Here is a 19,819-nt window from a genome sequence, read left to right on the forward strand (position 1 = left end):
AGAATTTTTTTTTAATGGCTAATTGTATGGGAGAGAAGCACTCTGGGGCAGTGTCCTGTGTGTTTCTTGGACCAGAGAGTGTGTGTAATTCTGTTTAGATTTAGGAGAATGGGATTGGAATCCAGATGAAAAGTAACAAAGAATTTGTAATCTGCTAATATGGATGGCTTTTGTTTAAAAGTACAATATTCAGGGTACAGAAGAAGGTATTGCATGAATACAGTAGAGTTAAAGTGGTAGTCTTCTCTGTCTATTTAAGGTGATGCCTGATATTGTCATGTTACAGAGGCGGATGCCCCAAACCTTCCGCGATCCAGCCACCGCTCCCCTGAGAAAACTTTCTGTTGACTTGATCAAAACATACAAGCATATTAATGAGGTAAGATGTTTGTTATGGTAGCATCTATCTATAGATAGGGGAGCTGAGTTATATTATTGTGCCTTTCTAAATATTCTAAACTTGTTCTTAATGACTGTCATATTTATGATTATTATGAAGGATGATAAATTAATGATAGATTGTAGAATTAAATCTATGTAAAAGAAAAGATATAACATAAGTTATTTGTATAACTTCTCCAAAACAAAAAGAGGACTAATGACTGTTAAAAAAATCTACATATATTACCCTTTGACTTAAATTCATTTGTATAGAAACTGAATCTTTTTACTTTTGCTGCTGTAAAGAGTCTTTGAGATATTTTAATACCATGCTGTAGGCAGTTGGCCTAGCTTACTTGAACTATTTATATGTCTGTGGAATTTTTTTTCCTGTCTTAGGTTTTTGTGTTCATTTATATTTTCATGGTAAGATACAAAATATCTTTTTTGTGAAAGTAAATAAGATTTAAAATTACTTGTCCAGTGGCTTGACTTTTTGCCACTAGAGGTTACTTTTCTGGTGTGTTGGGCCTGGTTTGGTTTCATTACCATTTGCTTCAGGCCTCTCCTCCAGTATTCTATAATTATTTTTGGTGAGCTGTTCTAGAGCTTTCCTTTTCCAGTGAAAGTCCTGGATCCTTCCTCATTAAAGGTTTATGCCCTGCCAACTTCTTAGGTCCATTCAAACTTTCAACAGGTTTTATTGTTTCCTGCCAGTTGTTACTACACTACTGTGATATTGTGGTAAAGATGAAGTTAGAATTCACCCCACCAGGAGCATTTCTAATTTAGATTATATACATATTATGTATTATGAACAATGTGTCAGATTTTCTTGTGATTATCTGAAAATGTATGTCACTTTGTTACTATCTGTTAGATTGTTAGTAACAAAACTTTGAACTATGAGCAGTAGTTTTATTAAGGCTTCCTACATATGTCTTACCACCTTGTTAACTAGAGTGTTTCTGATATGACTCTCCAGAATGTAATTTAAAATTTCTTCATTTAGGGCTGGGAAGATGGCTCAGTGGTAGAGTGCTTGCCTTGCATGCTTGAGGCCCTGGGTTCGATTCCTCAGCATCATATAAGCAGAAAAAGCAAGAAGTGGAGCTATGACTCAAGTGGTAGAGTGCTAGCCTTGAGCTGAAGGACAGACTCAGGCGCAGAGTTCAGGCCCCACAATAGACAAAAAAGAGAAAAAAAATTCTTCATTTACCACATGGACTACTTGCCTAGTTCACCTTATTTGTATATAAAAACTGTTAGTGATTACCACAAGGCTTAAGACTTCAAGTGATGATGGACAAAGGGATTTTTTTTTAATTAGTCATTAGATTGTTAGAAATTGAGTCTAGACAATGGTGAATGACACTAAATCTTCTTTACTTAGGAGGCTAAGTTCAGGAGATTGTGGTTTCAGGCCAGCTTATGCAGAAAAGTCTGAGAGATTCCCATGTTAAGAGAAGAAAGCTGGGCATGATGCCTTGCCCCCTTCATCCCAACTGCAAGTAGGAACCTAACACAGCGAATCATGAGCAAGAGCAAGACCCTGTCTCAAAAAAAGATCTGGAGGCCGGGTGCTGGTGGCTCACTCCTGTAACTCTAGCTTTTCAGGGGACTGAGATCTGAGGATCACAGTTCAAAGCCAGCTCGGGTAGGAAAGTCAGTGAGACTCTTATCTCCAATAAAACTCTAGAAAACCGAAGTGGCGCTGTGGCTCAAGCGGTAGAGTGCTCGCCTTGAGCTGAAGAGCTGAGGGACAGGGCCCAGGCCCAGAGCTCAAGCCCCATGACTGACCCTTTAAAAAAAAAAAAAAAAAAAGATCTGGAGGCATGGCTTGGTAGTCGAGCACTTGTGTAGCAAGCTTGACCCCTTGAGTTCACACCCTAGCACCATTTGTTTCGTTTGGCTTTTGTTGATTGTATTAGTATACTTTGTCCAGATACCTCCTAGGTCTGGGTTATTTTTCTAAAGAAGTTATACTTACCAAGCAACTGTAAATGGGCTGTTAACACTTCTTGAAAAAGATGTATTAGAGAATATCAGCTGTTTATCAGATGTATCTCCAATACAATTATGTAGTGAAATTGACATAAATATGTGTTCACATTTGTTATACCAGTTAATATATTCTAACCCAAGTGCCACCTATAGAAAAATTCTATATTTCATTTGTTGGTATTTGTTATGGAAAACTAAATTTCATTGGTGTCTCGGAGAGCTTTGCCTCATATATACTCTTGATTCATAAGTACCTTCTTCCAGCCCTGTGCAGGTATAATAGTGATTTACATTCTACAGTTAACACTGTATGTTTTTATTCCAGGTTTACTATGCAAAAAAGAAGCGAAGACACCAACAAGGCCAGGGAGACGATTCTAGTCACAAGAAGGAGCGGAAGGTTTACAATGATGGTTACGATGATGATAACTATGATTATATTGTAAAAAACGGAGAAAAGTGGATGGACCGTTACGAAATTGACTCCTTGATAGGCAAAGGTTCCTTTGGACAGGTAATTTAATGAAAAATACTGAATTTTATTAAAAGAACTTCATAGTTATATTGTTAAATCTTTCCCTCATTAACACACTTTTAATATTTATAATGCTTGAAACAATGGATATCTTAAGTATGAAGATAATCAAAAATTCTCCAAAGATAGTAAGACTGCATCAGGTATAAAAACTCTACTAGACATTTTTTTCAACTTTGTAAAAATTAGCTGTTAACTAATGTACTGGTTAATTTCAATTACTAATAGCTAATACTGTATTTTCACTAGACTTTATAGATGGTTCTTTATTATGTATGTTAGAGATGCTTACGTTTCTATCTGATCATTTTTTGGTGTTGCAGTAGCTACCCAGTCACTTTTCTGGAGACTTTGACTCTGCCCTGGGCTTTTTCCTCACGTCCTCTTAGTTTGTCAGGTCTCCAGTGTGGCACATAGGCTTCAGAATGTCTTCCTTAGTTCTCGAGCACCGCATTGCTAATACTCAGGTTGGCTAACAACAGTGGACCTGGTTTTCCCCCTAGCTCTTGGTTCTTCTCTCCACCTACCACTCTCCATTCCTTATCTGAACACCCAACACCCACCTCCTAGCCACCCCATTACAGAGCATAAAACCCCGTAATAGGATGAGTCTCCTAGATCAGGAGTCAGCCTTACCCTCTTCTCTTTCTTGGTACAGGGATTCTGCTACGTAGCTCAGCCTGACTTCAAACTTGCTTCCTGCCCTAGCCTCCTGAGTGCTGGGATTATTTCTCATACTCTGGAAAGGCCTTTTCTCTGGCATGTTTCCCTAGTTGTTAGCACCCTGACCTCCTACCTCACAGTCGCCAAACTTCTGAAATTTGAGATGTGATTTTCTGTTAATCTGTCTGGTAGGCCTTATGCAGTTACTTAGATATTAATGAGCAGTCCATACCTCATTGATTTTTTTTTTCCTTTCAGTGAGGGAAACAGGAGTCAAAATGACTTTTATTGAATTGGATGTTTCTCTTTTTTTTTCTCCCTCTTTATTTTTGACAATAGTTGGGTTTGAACTCTGGGGTTCTCTATTACAAGGCAGGCATTTTACCTCTTGAGCTATATCTTTAGCCCCTTTTTGCTGTATTATTTTCAAAGTAGTCTTTGGGCATTATGCCCCAACAGGTGTGCTGGATGCTCCTGTTTTCCCATGTCTTTTTTTTTTTTTTCAATAAAATTTATTACTAAGATTCTGTACAGGGGCTGGGAAGGAGGCTCAGTGGTAGAGTACTTGCCTCGTAAGCATGAAGCCCTGGGTCTGATTCTTCAGCACCACATAAGCAGAAAAAGCCGGAAGTGGTGCTGTGTTTCAAGTGGTAGAGCGCTAGCCTTTTCAGGCCCCATGACTGACCCCACCTCCAAAAAAAAAAAAATTCTGTACAGAGGGGAATACCATTTCATAAGTCAGGTAACAAGTACTTTCTTTTTTTACACAATGTTTCCCCTTCCTTAGCTTTCCCCAGTTTTTCCTTCCCATCCCTGCCCACAGTTATATAGATCAGTCTACTGTATACTGAACCTTTGCCCCCTGAAAAGGAAGGGGAAAAAAGCCCCAAAACTATGAACAATATAATAACAAAGAAACCTTATCTTTCTCTTCTTCCTCCTTCCTTCTTCCCTCCTTCTCCACCTCTTCCTCCCTCCTTCTCCACCTCTTCCTCCTTCTTTCTTCTTTCTTTCTTTCTTTTTTTTTTTTTTTTTGCCTGTGTTGGTTCTAGGGGCTTGAACATGGCCTGGGTGCTATCTTTGGTCAAGCCTTTTGCTCAAGGCTAGTGCTCTACCACTTGAGCCATAGCACCGCTTATTGGAGATAAGAGTCTCATTGACTTTCCTGCCAGGACTAGCTTCAAACTGTGATCTTCAGATCTCAGCTTCCTGGGAACTTGGATTACAAGTGTAAGCCACTGGCACTTGACCCTCATGTCTTTTTTAAAACTATAAAATCTATGTATTTACTTCTGTTTACCTAAGCTAAAAGAAGCTGAGTATACTCCACTTTTCAACCTATGAGGAAAAATCCATCAAATGTCAAATTTAATTATGCTTTGGACAAACATATTACTATAGGCCATTAGCAGCCACAGATCTAAACTTAGGTAAACCTAAGGTATTAAATACGTAAGCATATAAGCTAGCGTATTCAGAGACCTCTGTAAGTCTAGTCTTGTTCTTTCAGGTTCTCATGACTAGTGTAGTAAATCCACGATTTGATGGAACTTTCCTTTGATCTAAAACCTCATTTTTTCCCTGCTGAATCAAGGCTTTCTCAGTGTTTGGGAAATCCTTTATTATGAGGGCATTCTTGTTTTATCAGAACCAGCTTCTGATTGTCTATCTGAGTCCTTTAAGAAAAGGCATTTCTACTGTTGGTGGTAGTGTTACCTTGGACAGCCGTCTGGCAGTTCCTCAAAAAACTAAATATAGTTCTTCCTGATGACCCAGCCATACCACTCCTGGGCATCCACCCTGAACATCATACACGAGATACTGTAAAGATATTTCCACATCCATGTTCACTGCTTACTGTTCACAATAGTCAAGTTAGGAAACAGCCCAGATGCTCTACAAAAAAATGAGTGAATCAAAAAAATGTGGTGCTTTTTATACAATGGAATTTTACACAGCCATTAGAATAATATTACATCATTTGCAGGGAAATGGATGGACCTAGAACAAATCATGTTGAGTGAGGTAAATCAAGCTCAGAGACATCAACACTGCACATTTCTCTCATATTTGGAGGCTAGCTTTAAAATGTACTGGGTCATGATAAATTATACAGAACTCTAGGCAGTCACCCACAATGACACGAAAGGAGAATACTCTTAGGGGAGGAAACCAAAGGCACAATGCCTATGTGCCTGTGAACATACAAATAATATTCATCAAAATGAATTCCAGAAAACGGAAGTGATGTCTCCTGTCTACCCCCTCCCCCCCACACCTTTTTTTTCTTCTTTTTCTGCTGTTGTTGGTAATGATGACATTGTTTTACTTTCTGGTGTCTTTTTTCCCCCCATTTGTTCTTTTGTTTTTTGTCCGTCTGTCTAAAATGGAGGGACAAAAGGTAGGTAAATGAAGCAGTAATCATTACCTGACTTACGAAATGGTAACCCCTCTGTACATCACCTTTATAATAACATTTTTTAAGGCATTTCTGAAGCTCAGCTCTTATCTACCCTATGGATATAAGGATTGCTATCTTTAGAAAGCAAACAATATTTGGGCAATTGCTCTCAACAGTGCTTTGTTTTGTTTGTTTTATTAAACTTTATATCCACCACTAATTAGGTTCTTTGAACCTGGTTGTCCTTGCCTTAGTCTTATAGCTCATATTTTTTTCTTCTTCACCTTAATTTTCTCATGGTCTTATTGTTAGAGCAGTGGAATATAGTGCATTTGTGAAAATATACTCCTTTTCCCTAGGTCATACTGCTAGTTTCCTTCCTGGGTGAGTGTACAGTGTTCGTGGTGTTCATCAGAGTAAATGTCTTCCGCAATGGCTTAGCAAAACTTTTCCTGAACTCCATGCCAGGTTCTTGTCAAATAGAGGTTTTTCCACTTATTTAGTGAATGGTTTTCAGTCCTGATTGTTCATTGGAATTTCTGGAGAGCTTTAAAAATAATTCTTGGGCTCTAAACCTCTGTGGCTGGATCCTAGACACTAATATTTTAAACAATATTGAATGTGTAACAAAGGATTGAAAATTGCTTTAGCATTTAGCCAGTCATTAAATACTTTAGTTGTTGAGACCACTAGGATCTGAACACTGACTTGTCGCTCTTGGTACATAGGCATAGAGTTAGCAAAGCCACTTGGTTACATGTTTCCAAAGGTAGTTTCTAATATAAGACCCACAGATAATGATTTTTTTAAAAAAATTCTTTATTGAGATTAGGTGATTACACCAACTACACAGTATTGTGGGATAGTGATGCTTAGCTAAAGTTACAAACACATTTTAACATTCCCAAGATGAATTGTCATAGTCCATAAAGCTTGTGAACTCTACAAACTGAAAATGCAACTGTTTCTTCTAAATAGCGTGATATGTATATTTCTTTCCTTTTGCTTAGTGTCAGCTGTTCCCTCTTTCTCTGTCACTTCCTCCCTCCCATTGCTGCCCTTGAGTTGCTTAGTTCACTTTGATCCATGTCCAGTGCAGCTGATGGGCCCTCTGCTGTATTTTTTCCCTTGTTTCCCTCTGATTCTGTGCCCTCCCTCTAGATTCCCTTAGATATGCACAGGTATATACCATATGTGGGGTCAAGAACATAGAGTCATCTAAAAATAATACAAGAAGAGGTCCTTTGTTTCTTGAGTCCTGTTTACTTTGTCATATCTCATGGCATTTTAAATTTAACATCCATATCAGATAATGACTTAAATCTTACTGAAACCAGAGATACTGCATTTTCTCATTCCAAGTTTGATTTTTAGTTAAATATATTTAACTTTGAGTGATTTAGATTTAGGAATTTGCATCCATTTTTTTTTTCATAATTCAGTATTTCCCAACCTTCAGATCAGAACCATTTAAAGATCAATCTCTGTCCTCAAAATTTTTGAATAGTTAGGAAATGTACAACAAGCTTTGTAATTTTCATTTATTTAGATACAAATGGTTGTCTCTGGTTAGTAGAAAGAGGTTTAGAACTACCATTACCTTTTTTAAAAAAAAATTTTTTTTGGGTCTGGTTGTGGGGTCTGAACACTGGGCCTGGGCGCTGTCCCTCAGCTCTTCAGCTCAAGGCTAGCACTCTACCACTTGAGCCACAGCGCCACTTCCGGCTTTTTTCTTTATCTTATGTGGTGCTGAGGAATCGAACCCAGTGCCTCAGGCATGCAAGGCAAACGCTCTACCACTGAGCCACCTTCTCAGCTCCTATTATTATTATTACTATTTTTGCCATTCATGCGGCTTAAACTCAGCCTGGGCAAACACTCTACCACTAACCACATTCCCAGACCCCCATTATCTTTTAATTATGGTACTTGCATAGGGGTAGATACATGTAAACTAATATTTGTTTTTATATTTGAGACTCTAAAGTCAGAAAGTTACTGCTTTCTGAGATGTATCACAACATTTTACATATTTGTGTGTATTCTTGGATCTTAAGCCAACTTTTCTCATCACAAGAATATTTGAGTGAGTTGGTTGTTTTATTAGTAAGAATGTAGAAAGATCCCAAAGTACTTGTCAGTATTCCTCATTTTATTCCTGAAGAATATTCTAATGAGACTACAAAAAGAAATTATGACCAGATGCTGTGTCTCACACATGTTTATAATGTCATCTAATTGATTTTTTTTTTTGTGTGTGTGTGTGGGGGGTCTGGTCGTGGGGCCTGAACTCTGGGCCTGGGCACTGTCCCTCAGCTCTTCAGCTCAAGGCTAGCGCTCTACCACTTGAGCCACAGCACCACTTCCAGCTTTTTTCTTTTTGCTTATGTGGTGCTGAGGAATCAAACCCAGGGCCTCATGCATGCAAGGCAAGCGCTCTACCACTGAGCCACCTTCCCAGCCCCTCTCATCTATTTGAGAGATGGAGATTGAGAAGATTGTGTAACCTAGGCTAAAAGACTTAAGGAGAACCCATCTCAACAAACATATCTGTAATCCCAGCTGTGCATGAAGCATGAAGAGGAGCACCTCAGTCCAAGGCCATTTGGGGCAAAGAGCATGAGAACCTTCTGAAAAATACTAAAGTGAAAAGGAATGCTTGCAAACATGAGACTGTGTTCAGAATCTCACTACTTACTATCTCTCCTCTCACCCCTAAAGAAAGGCTAAGATAATAGAAAAAACCCTGAAAGGATAGAGTTAAAATTCCCTGTAATGAAGTTGATGGCATATTGGATCTTCTACCCATAAAGGTCAGCAAAATGTACCGTGAAGTGATAATTAGCTTCCATTGGGGAGACATGTAAAATTCTGGAACTGTTGTTATTAATGTAATAGAGAACTACATATCTTGCTTCTCTTTTAGGTTGTGAAAGCATATGATCGAGTGGAGCAAGAATGGGTTGCCATTAAAATAATCAAGAACAAGAAAGCATTTTTGAATCAAGCCCAGATTGAAGTTCGACTTCTTGAGCTCATGAACAAACATGACACTGAAATGAAATACTATATAGGTAAACCAAACCTTTTATGCCCAGTTCAGAAGAGAAATTTAAATTAATATTTTTAAAAATCTGAATACTTTGGTTTTTATCTTAAAGTGATTGATTAAAAATTTCTTTTGAAGAGATTGGATTTATGTTACTTGGTTCAAAATCTGTAGGAATGGTTGATTTCAGAAGATATAAAATGTTGAAACCAATGAGAGTAGTGCCTTTTCCTAAAATTTCAGCTTTTATGTGTCATTTGTTTGCTTTAATTAGTGTGTTGTCTTTACTGGAATCATTATTGTGGTAACTTAGGCATTTCTAACTACCTCAGAAACTTGGTGTGTGATAAAAGCTTTACCTACATTGACTATGGTTACAGACAATTTTGGCAATGTTCAAATCACAATTTCTGGCACTATTTGTCACCTTGCCAGCATTAGAAACTGCCTGACTTCAGCGCCCAGGCCCAGAGTTCAAGTCCCACAACCGACCAAAAAAAAAAAAAAAAGAAACTGCCAGACTTAGACTTACGGAATTCCTCTATCATCCTAGCCACTATTCAACAGTGTGGTTGGTTAGAGTCCGTAAGTGACAGATGGCTTATTTGAGAAGTAACATCTGCGGAGCCTCAGGGCTTTGGACTTAGGATGGGAACTTTCTCTGCCTCCCTCAAAATTACAACCCATATAGTTTGGGTATGTTTAACTTACTAGGAAGATGACACACATGATATGTCAAAAATTGAGGTCCTATTTTCAGAAACCCCCAAAAAGAAATTTTATATTTGATAGACCCATATTTAGGTGATTGGATCTAGTTTATTCTGATATGAAAGTCTTAATATTGAAATGATCTAGCTCCTTGTCTCTTCAAATTAATTTTTAAAATTTAGTACATAGTTACATGAATGAGGTACAAACATATTGTGTGTGTGTGTGTGTGTGTGTGTGTGTGTGTGTGTGTGTCATACATGCATTGTATACTGGTGAAGTTATGATAAGGATATCTTTCTTCAAACATTTATTGGTAAAGAAAACATCTAAAATCTTGAAATAGGGTGGGAATGTGGCGTAGTAGTAGAGTTCTTGCCTAGCATGCAGTAAGCCCTGGGTTCGATTACTCAGTACCACATACCCAGAAAAAGCCGGAAGTAGTGCTATGGCTCAAGTGTTAAGAGTGCTAGCTAGCCTTGAACACAAATCAAGCCTTAGTACTGGCACATACAAAGTCACAAAGGTACTGGTTAGTTGTTACAGAAAATTCCTGGTATGCACAGTTTATATATTTATCAGGGCCAACGTGGAGGGCTGCCAAATATGGCCTTGTTCCACAGATCCCAGTTGGCAGGAGGTGGGCCAACAAGGCATTTTTGTGGTGCTTCTTGCCTCTGTCATCTCCATCACACCTATTTAATTCAGCAATGTGCTTGACTAGTTAAAAAACTTGCCCTTAAGGGGGTAACAATGTTCAAGAGGAAGTGTACTCATTACCTCACTCATGTAACTGTAACCCTCTGTATAGTATCTTTACAATAAAAAAAAAATTAAAAAAAACAAAAAAACAAAAAAAACTTGCCCTTAGTGCAGGACGCTGATCTTCAAACCTCAGCACAGTTTTCACTGTGCATTTAACATTATAATTTTATAGATTCTTTTAGAGTCTGTGTTACTCTCATCTTAATGGTATATGTAACTTTAATGAAACTTTTTTTCTCTTCCAGTGCATTTGAAACGCCACTTTATGTTTCGAAACCATCTTTGTTTAGTTTTTGAAATGCTGTCCTACAACCTCTATGACTTGCTGAGGAACACCAATTTCCGAGGGGTCTCTTTGAACCTAACACGAAAGTTTGCACAACAGATGTGCACTGCACTGCTTTTCCTTGCGACTCCAGAACTTAGTATCATTCACTGTGACCTAAAACCTGAGAATATCCTTCTTTGTAACCCCAAACGCAGCGCAATCAAGATTGTTGACTTTGGCAGTTCTTGTCAGTTGGGGCAAAGGGTAAGTTGTTTTAGAACTTGTAAATTAGACAGTAAACAGTGTACATAGATGTTTGAAATGTTCTTTGTAATATGTTTAGAGTTTGGAGATAATTATGAGAGGCTTATTTATGTTTAAAACACAGCATCTGATTCACCTTGTGTTGATATCTTATTACTACAAAAGCAATACTTTTTGAATTAGGAGGTAATAAATTTTCCCAGATGGATGTATTTAAATTCTTATTTTTTTTTTCCCTCCAAACAGATTTATTTATTGTATATAGAAAATTCTATAGACAAACTGACCTGGAGCTAATTGTTCACCTCTTGCCTAACCAAACTAGATCACTTGCTATTACATCAATACTCATTTTGGTTTGTCCTGTCCCATCCATTTCGCCCTGCTGTAAACCCCTTGTTCCTCAGTACATCCATATTATATTGGCTTCAAAACATGATCCTTTCTTAGCCAGGTGCCTGTGGCTCATGCCTATACTTACTCCTAGCTATTTAGGAGGCCAAGATCTGAGGATTATAGTCTGAAGACAGTTTGGACAGGAAAGTCCATGAGATTCTTTTTCCAATTAACTGCCCCCAAGAAGCCAGAAGTGAGCTGTGGCTCAAGTGGTAGAGCACTGGCCTTGAACATGAAAAATTCTTACATATTGAGAGGTTAGTTTAAAAGCAATTTACATAAATAGAAAAGTGCCCAATGTATACCAGTGAATGATCTAACCCCTGGAACATCAGTAGTTTTACAAGTATAATTCAATAGTTTTACAATTTTTAATTAGTACTGGTAGGCTGAATCCCTATGACAGGCTTCTATAAAACTGACATGAAAGGTCAAGAGGCCATTTTGTGCACTGCCACTGTTATGCCATCATGTTTCTGAATCATAATGTTCCCATTATCTGATTTTAGACATACCACAGGAATATCAGTGGGGTCAAAGGTTAGCTTAGCTGCTTGTTGAGCAAGAACAGATATCACTCAAGCATGTTCATCTGACAGAGTACCCCAGCAGCCCAGATTAAGTCTTTGTGAATCTGTGCACAAGACTCCAACAATGGATGGATTCTTCATTGTGTCCTCCAGATGCTGCTCCAAAGTGGCTTCCATCCCGCCGGCGGCCCACCTCGGCACGTGACCCTGTGGCGCTCCCGAGGCCACGGTCACGCGACGCCGGCATGCCTGTATTTAAATTGTTATGTCTGCTCAGGGATTAAGAGAGAATGAGGTGTATGTTAAACACTAGGTGATGTCTGTCTCTCAAATAGTGGTTTTAATACAAAGTTTGGAGCAGTCAAACATCAAAGTTTCCATCCTTGGCACAAAGTACTTCTTTAAACTTACAAGTTTAAAAAAAAAAATCAGTGGTTTTTTGTGTGTTGGTCATAGTACCTTAAAATAGAAACCACACAATTGGTGGACTATTTGTTTCAGTTAAAAAACTTAAATCTTAACTCTCCACTTGAAATCAGAATTTATGTAAATTCTGATACATGTTCACACTGTTTTAAAAAACCATTTCTGTAATGATACATTGCTTAGCTGACTACTGTCCTTTCTAGCATTACAAAAACTATTAATAGTGTGTCTTGAAAAGTCTTAACATTAGCCGGGCGCTGGTGGCTCACGCCTGTAATCCTAGCTACTCAGGAGGCTGAGATCTGAGGATCGTGGTTCAAAGCCAGCCCGGGCAGGAGAGACCATGAGATGCCTATCTCCAATAAACCGCCAGAAAACTGGAAGTGGCGCTGTGGCTCAAGTGGTAGAGCGCTCGCCTTGAGCTGAAGAGCTGAGGGACAGCGCCCAGGCCCAGAGTTCAAGCCCCACGACTGACCAAAAAAAAAAAAAGAAAAGTCTTAACATTGAAACATTACTATTTCACATTAACTTTTCCTTCTTTTTTTGTATTAGTGAAATTTCTTTTCCTGCTCATTCCTGGCTAGGTTTATAGCTAGGTTTATAGGATGGTCTTTGTTATTTCCTGCAAATTATTTTTCAATAGCAAAGCTACCATAGTATGTAAAGTTTAAGTGAACACACCACTTATTGAAAAAGCTCTTAGAATTGGAGTGGGAAGCAAGGTATGCGATTCATATACATTTAAAAATCAAGTAGTGCTCGTGATATGGAAAAAATAGGTTTAAGAATGGAATATATATGACCATTTTAAAAGAAATCAGAATAGATTTTATAGTTTGGCATTCTTTTTCACTACTTAAACCAAATCATTTCTCCTGTCCTAGTATCAGAGAATCATATTGTTCTGTCCTAATATCAAACATGATTATATTGTCTAGCCAATAGGAGATAACCCTTTTGCTTGGTAAGTTTTAAACTACAGACTGTGTAGACTGTAACCTTAAGTATAGATGTTTGGGTCAGAGTCAGAGGTGGGAAAACATTGTATTTCAGGAAAAAGTGTATTTCTGTGTATCTCATCCCTGTAGATAACTAAACAATTGCTCTAACCAAACTGGATAGGTAAATAATGACAAGTTTGCTTGCTTGCTTTCTTGGATAAGCTGTGAAGTGAGAAATTCTTAGTTACAATCACTTGGGCCTTGAAACTGTCTTATAAAAGCTTAGATATTTACCTGAAATACTTGGAAACCAGAAGTATTCCAGATTTCAGGGTGTTTTTGATTATGAAATATTTACATAGACATTAACAATTGAATTCCTTTAGTCCCCAAATCTGAAATCTAAAATGCTGTAACATTGACATATTTAAGTGCCATTTTTAAATTTTGGGAGTACTTCAAGATTGGTTTTTGTCGATTGGGATGTTCAACCTGTACTTTTTAGATGGCTTGAATTACCTTTCTTTCTTACATGTTTTGGTTGATTTGGCTGGTGTTATTTTCAGTGGAATCCCAGGAGCTTCCATGAATTGTCATGTCTACATGGCTCAAGTGTTGTTAGGAAGTTTAGTTAGGATGTCCCTCCCTTGTTGTCATGTCTACATGGCACAAGTGTTGTTAGGAAGTTTAGTTAGGATGTCCCTCCCTTCTTCCTTCCTTCCTTCCTTCCTTCCTTCCTTCCTTCCTTCCTTCCTTCCTTCCTTCCTTCCTTCCTTCCTTCCCTCCCTCCCTCCCTCCCTCCCTCCCTCCCTCCCTCCCATCTTTGCTTTAATAATATAGTTTTAGATGCAAATTTGTAGTGACTGTGAGTAAATTGAGTTGGTCTATGAAGATATTTTTAGATTATTTCATTGGTAATACTCTACTTCAAGATTTCCCTTCCCCCAGGAACTCTTTAGATGGAGGCAGGGAGAACAAGGTAGAGAAGCAACTGATCTCAATTGAATCTTTATATATAGTAATATTTATTGGATTTTTATCTGAGAGATAGTAGAGTAGTAATGTCTGAATTAAAGTTTCATTGCACTTGAGGTGATTTGACTTCTGATACTAAACACATTATGTAGGTTAGTGTAACTGTAAGTCAGTGTTAAAACCAGGTGCCAACCAGAGCAGGAAGGAATTATTAATACAGAAAAAGTAATTCTCTATTGTTTTTTCTGTAAGGTATTATATACACAGGAAAAGCCTTTTCTGTTTTCTTTTTGTGTGATACTTGGGAATAAACCCCGGAATCACACATGCAGGACAAGTGCAGCCCACACCGGGGCCCGCGCAGGTCAGGCAGCCAGGGTTGCGGCTCAGGCAGGCTTGCTGTTTGCTGTAAAACTTACCTCCATGAACAGTTAAGATTGGGTCACAGTAAAGAGTCTGAAATTTTACTTGTTTTTCTTTCATATTCAGCTTACCATCCCCTGGAAATGTTTATTTAATCAATATTCATATTCTAGTGTTTAAAATGTTGTTGTAATGTAAAATCGGTGTTCTTAATCCAAGTTGCTCACAATTACAAACATAATTTGTATTGATTAATACTATCTTGAAATCTCTTTCAGATATATCAGTATATTCAGAGTCGCTTTTATCGGTCTCCAGAGGTGCTACTGGGAATGCCTTACGACCTTGCTATTGACATGTGGTCCCTCGGGTGTATTTTGGTTGAAATGCATACTGGAGAACCTCTGTTCAGCGGTGCCAATGAGGTATATGGTGAAATGTCTAACAATCGTGTCCTTTTCATTCTCAACCATGTTGTCAGAAAGTATTTTTCAGAGGAATTTGCTTGTTTAAAAGCATAGTCCTGGCTGGGAATGTGGCTTAGTTGTAGAGTGCTTGCCTTGTGTGCATGAAGTACTGGGTTTGATTCCTCAGTGCCACATAAAAAAAGCTGGAAATGGTGCTGTGGCTCAAGTGGTAGAACACTAGCCTTGAGCAAATTAAGCTCATGGACAGTGCCTATAGGTCCTGAGTTCAAGCCCTAGGACTGGCAAAAAAGAAAAAAAAAAAAGAAACATAGTCTTTTCTAGCTAATCAGGAGGCTGAGATCTGAGGATCACGGTTCAAAGCCAGCCCGGGCAGGAAAGTCCAGGAAAGTCCGTGAGGTGCTTATGTCCAATAAACTACTCAGAAAAAGCTGGAAGTGGCACTCTGGCTCAATTGGTAGAGTGCTTGCTTTGAACAAAAGAAATTCAGGGACAGTGCCCAGGCCCAGAGTTCAAGCCCCAGGACTGGGGCTGGGGAGGTGGGGATGGGGAGAACGACAATAAAAACCCCAAAACATAGTCCTGCCAGGCGTCAGTGGCTCAGGACTGTAATCCTAACTACTCAGGAGGCTGAGATCCGAGGATCACGCCTCAAAGCCAGCCTGGGCATGAAAGTCTGTGAGACTCTTATCTCTAATAAACCACTAGAAAACTAGAAGTGGCGCTGTGGCTCAAGCGGTAAAGTGCTCACCTTGAGCTGAAGAGCACAGGGACAGTGCCCAGGCCCAGAGGTCAAGCCCCACCACAAACAAACAAAACATAGTCCTTCAGATGTGAGGCCAGTTTTGAATGTATTTCATGTTCTCCCTTTTTTTAATGCCTGTCAGATATTATATAAAGGTGAATTTAGAATTAAGTGATGGTAATTAAGATATACTAATCTGTTAATGAAAGAAAAAGTTTAAGTATGTTTGTATAAGTTATGTAGGTTTTAAGTATATTAACAGAAGCTTAAGTAAATAATAACAAAAGAATAAGATCACCTGAAAAATGGTGTAAACATGGCTGTAAATTTTGGGAGTGTAATTTGAGTGTTAGAGTTTTAGGGTTACTGAGGCTGTGTCAATCTGCAGACCATGGGTTTTTCCTTGGTTGTTCCTAAGATTTTGGAGGTGGGTCAGAAGCAGTGTCTGGGAGGGCAAGGACAATTCATTGAGCTTCAGTTTGTTTTAAAGCTATCTGCTTGTGGGTTTTTTTGTTTTGTTTTGTAGGGGGATGTAGGAGTACTGGGGTTTGAGCTTTGCACTTGTTAGGTAGGTTCTACTGCTGAGCCCCACTTCTAGCCCCTTTCCCCTAGTTATTTCGCTTCCTACTTGGGCATGTGTTTGGCCATGAAACTGCCCGTCTTAGGTTTCCAGTGTAACTGGGGTGACAGTCACACAGCTATGCCAGCATTTTCTCTTAAGATGCAGTTCTGTAGACTTTTCTATCCGAGCTGGTCTGGAACCTTGGACCTCCCCCGATCTTAACTTCCTGTGGTAGCTAGGATGACAAGTGTACACTACCTTGCCAGGTTTCTTTCGTTTGTTCAAAAGAAAAATAGGCCATCGTAGATATTGATTGAGCTACCGGAGTTTGAACTCTGGACCCTGTACTTTCAAGGTAGATGCTCTGCTTGTCCCCAACCCAATCAGATGTTGGTCATAGTTTTCATTTACAATTGAAAAAAGAAAGGCTAAAGACACTTAATGGCTTCCTTTCTATCATTGCTTTTTGTTGTTTTTTTTTAAACGAAGTCTCACTGTGTTGTTTAGATTGGCCTGAAATTTCTGGGCTCAAATGAATTACCCATTGTTGCTGAGACTACAGGCATGCAATCATGCTTGGCCTCCATCCTTTTTAATTGAGCATTCTTTGTCAACAAGGATAACTGTGATATATGCACTATAAGTAATATTGTTCCATGAAATAGTTACTTTTCTTAATTGTAATTTGGTAGCATCTCGTCTGTACCTTGTCAAAACCAAAATCATTTGAGTCGAGTAACTCACACTCCAATGCAGGTTTTTCTGCAACACTTCTTGTTTTCCTCTTCCTTTACTCATGACCATAGCTATTGTCCCTTAAAAATGTCACCGTCAGGCCTATTCCAGGCCCTGTGTATTTGTTTCTTTCTGTGCCCAAGATGCTGTTTCATAGTTATTTCTTGGCTCCTTCCTACATTGGCTCAAGTCCATGGTCAACTATCACCTTCTTGGCAAAGCTTTTCATAACACTACATTAAATGTAGTTGCAATGTCACTTTTCCTACCCCCTTTTAATTCCTCCATACTTCTTAGCCATGATGTGGTAGAAAATACTTAATTACCGTAGTCTCTCTGTAACTGCAGGTGCCACATCTTTGGATTCAACTAACTGCAGGTCCAGATAGATGGGAAAAAAGTTACATATGTACCAAACAAAAGATTTCCTAAAGAAAACAGTGCAATGCTTATTTTTATAGCATATATGTACACAGGAATTATAAATCACCTAGAAATGATTTAAAGTGTATGCAAGTTTTATGTCATTTCTTATGAAGAATTTGAATATCCTTTGGTTTTGGTGTTGGAAGGTGCTGTTCCTGCCTAGAATCAATCCCCTCAAAGATAATTGAGGGATAACTGTTCTTTTATTTCGAGTGTCTCTTATAAAGTATTTTTTTCTCATTCTGGAATTTGAACTCAGTCTGGAGCTTGCTATGCTGGGCATCTACATCACCAGCCCTTTTTGCTTTAGTTATTTTTCAAATAGGAGCCATGCATGATCAATACCAACCATGATTCTCCTATTTACTCCTTCTATGTAGTTGGGATAACAGGCACACAGCACAATACCCAGTTTCTGTTCATTGAAATGAACTTCTATTGATCTTGTGAACTTCCAAGTCTGACCTCTTGATTACTAGGATTACAAGCTTTGAGGCACTATGTGTGACTGTAAACTTTTTTTGACAGCTGTTAAGTGTTATCTTTTATTACTAAGCATGGTTTCTGGCAGGTTAGTAGGCACTCAGTAGTTGAATGAATTAATTTGTGTTTCAAAAATTACTTTAATTGGGTCTGTATTTTATTAAGCTGTAAGATTTTTATTGATTAAAAGATAAACTTTCCAAAATCTCCATATCTAGGGCACCCTGGCACAGTGTAGATTTGTACTTTTTTTGGGGAGGAGGGGAGGGTCCAGTCGTGGAGCCTGAACTCTGGGCCTGGGCACTGTCCCACAGCTCTTTAGCTCAAGGCTAGCACTCTACCACTTGAACCACAGTGCCACTTCTGCTTTTTTCTTTTTGCTTACGTGGTGCTGAGGAATCTAACCTAGGGCCTCATGCATACCAGGCAAGCGCTCTACCACTGAGCCACCTTCCCAGCCCAGATTTGTACTTTTATTTATGAGCTGTCTACCCCTCTCTTCTCTCAAGTGTTTGGTCCCAGCAGGAAAGGAGCTATGTCTTTTTGTAATACTTACTTCCTAGAACGATACTTGGCACATAAGATATGCTTTATTTATTTATTTAGGAATTAACTGATCAGAAAAGGATATACAATAGAAACTTTACAAGCTTTATTTTTGTTTTTCATACAGGTAGACCAGATGAATAAAATAGTGGAAGTTCTGGGCATTCCACCTGCTCATATTCTTGACCAAGCACCAAAAGCAAGAAAGTTCTTTGAGAAATTGCCAGATGGCACTTGGAACTTGAAGAAGACCAAAGATGGAAAACGGGTAAAATATGAGTAGCTGCTTGTGGCTGGCCCTCTTCTCTCCCCTCCCCTTCCCTCCCCTCCCTATCTATCAGATCTGTTTTTTTTTTTTTTTTTTTTTTTTTTTTTAAAGTAGGTCAGCTTGAACTCTGGCCTGGGCACTGTCCCTCACTCTTCAGCTCAAGGCTAGTGCTCTGCCACTTGAGCCACAGCCCCACTTCTGTTTTTCTGATGATTTATTGGAGACAAGAGTTTCATGGACTTTCCTGCCTAGGCTGACTTTGAACCATGGTCCTCAGAGCTCAGCCTCCTGAGTAGCTAGGATCACAGGCGTGAGCCACCAGTACCTGGCAGATCTGTTTTTTTTATACATCTCGTTTTTTTGTTGTTGTTGTTGTTTGGGGGGGGGGGGGGGGCTGAACTCTGGGCCTGGGCGCTGTCCCTCAGCTCTTCAGCTCAAGACTAGTGCTCTACCACTTGAGCCACAGCGCCACTCCCGGCTTTTTCTCTGTATGTGGTGCTGAGGAATTGAACCCAGGGCTTCATGCATGCAAGGCAAGCACTCTATCACTGAGCCACCTTCCCAGCCCAAATACATCTTGTTTTTTACTTTACTGGAAATCATTGTTAGAGTGAATGAGTTCTTTGATAACTTAAGTAGATAGTTCGTTCAAAAGTTGAATTTAATTAGACCAATGTTTGCTTTAATGATAGAGGTTCTTCTCTTTATGGCTTCATTAAAAAACAAAACGAACAACAGCGAAAAGGCCTAAATACTTGTTTAGAATCAGTAAATTTGACTTTCTCACACCTTGGACATACAGTGAAGTCAGAGTTAATAATTTCAGCTGTAAATAGAATAAGTCATAAATGAAGTAAAATATTCACTTTTTAAAAAGTTCTTTGGTAAAATATGTGACATGAGTTTTGAGTTTAACCAGTTTATGATGGTTTTCAAGGATATATGAACCAGCTGTAG

The 19,819-nt window shown here is 38.8% G+C and overlaps 1 protein-coding gene and 1 pseudogene across 2 annotated transcripts in view; one reads left to right on the plus strand and one right to left on the minus strand.

Annotated features, from left to right (window-relative positions):
• Dyrk1a (dual specificity tyrosine phosphorylation regulated kinase 1A) overlaps positions 1 to 19,819 on the plus strand; it is a 129,295-nt gene that overhangs the window by 92,864 nt on the left and 16,612 nt on the right. Inside the window, exons 4-9 of one of the 2 annotated variants that reach the window (XM_042687185.1) lie at positions 260 to 379; positions 2,711 to 2,899; positions 8,911 to 9,058; positions 10,755 to 11,041; positions 14,951 to 15,097; positions 18,722 to 18,862. In XM_042687185.1, coding sequence (XP_042543119.1) covers positions 260 to 379; positions 2,711 to 2,899; positions 8,911 to 9,058; positions 10,755 to 11,041; positions 14,951 to 15,097; positions 18,722 to 18,862 — 1,032 coding nt within the window. The remainder of the gene's footprint in view (positions 1 to 259; positions 380 to 2,710; positions 2,900 to 8,910; positions 9,059 to 10,754; positions 11,042 to 14,950; positions 15,098 to 18,721; positions 18,863 to 19,819) is intronic. The other variant, XM_042687186.1, reaches the window with a different exon arrangement.
• Positions 11,795 to 12,177, minus strand: LOC122114198 (annotated as a pseudogene).

This window comes from Dipodomys spectabilis, unplaced genomic scaffold (genome assembly GCF_019054845.1).
Source record: "Dipodomys spectabilis isolate Male_0828 unplaced genomic scaffold, ASM1905484v1 ptg000107l, whole genome shotgun sequence".
Lineage (NCBI taxonomy): Eukaryota > Metazoa > Chordata > Mammalia > Rodentia > Heteromyidae > Dipodomys > Dipodomys spectabilis.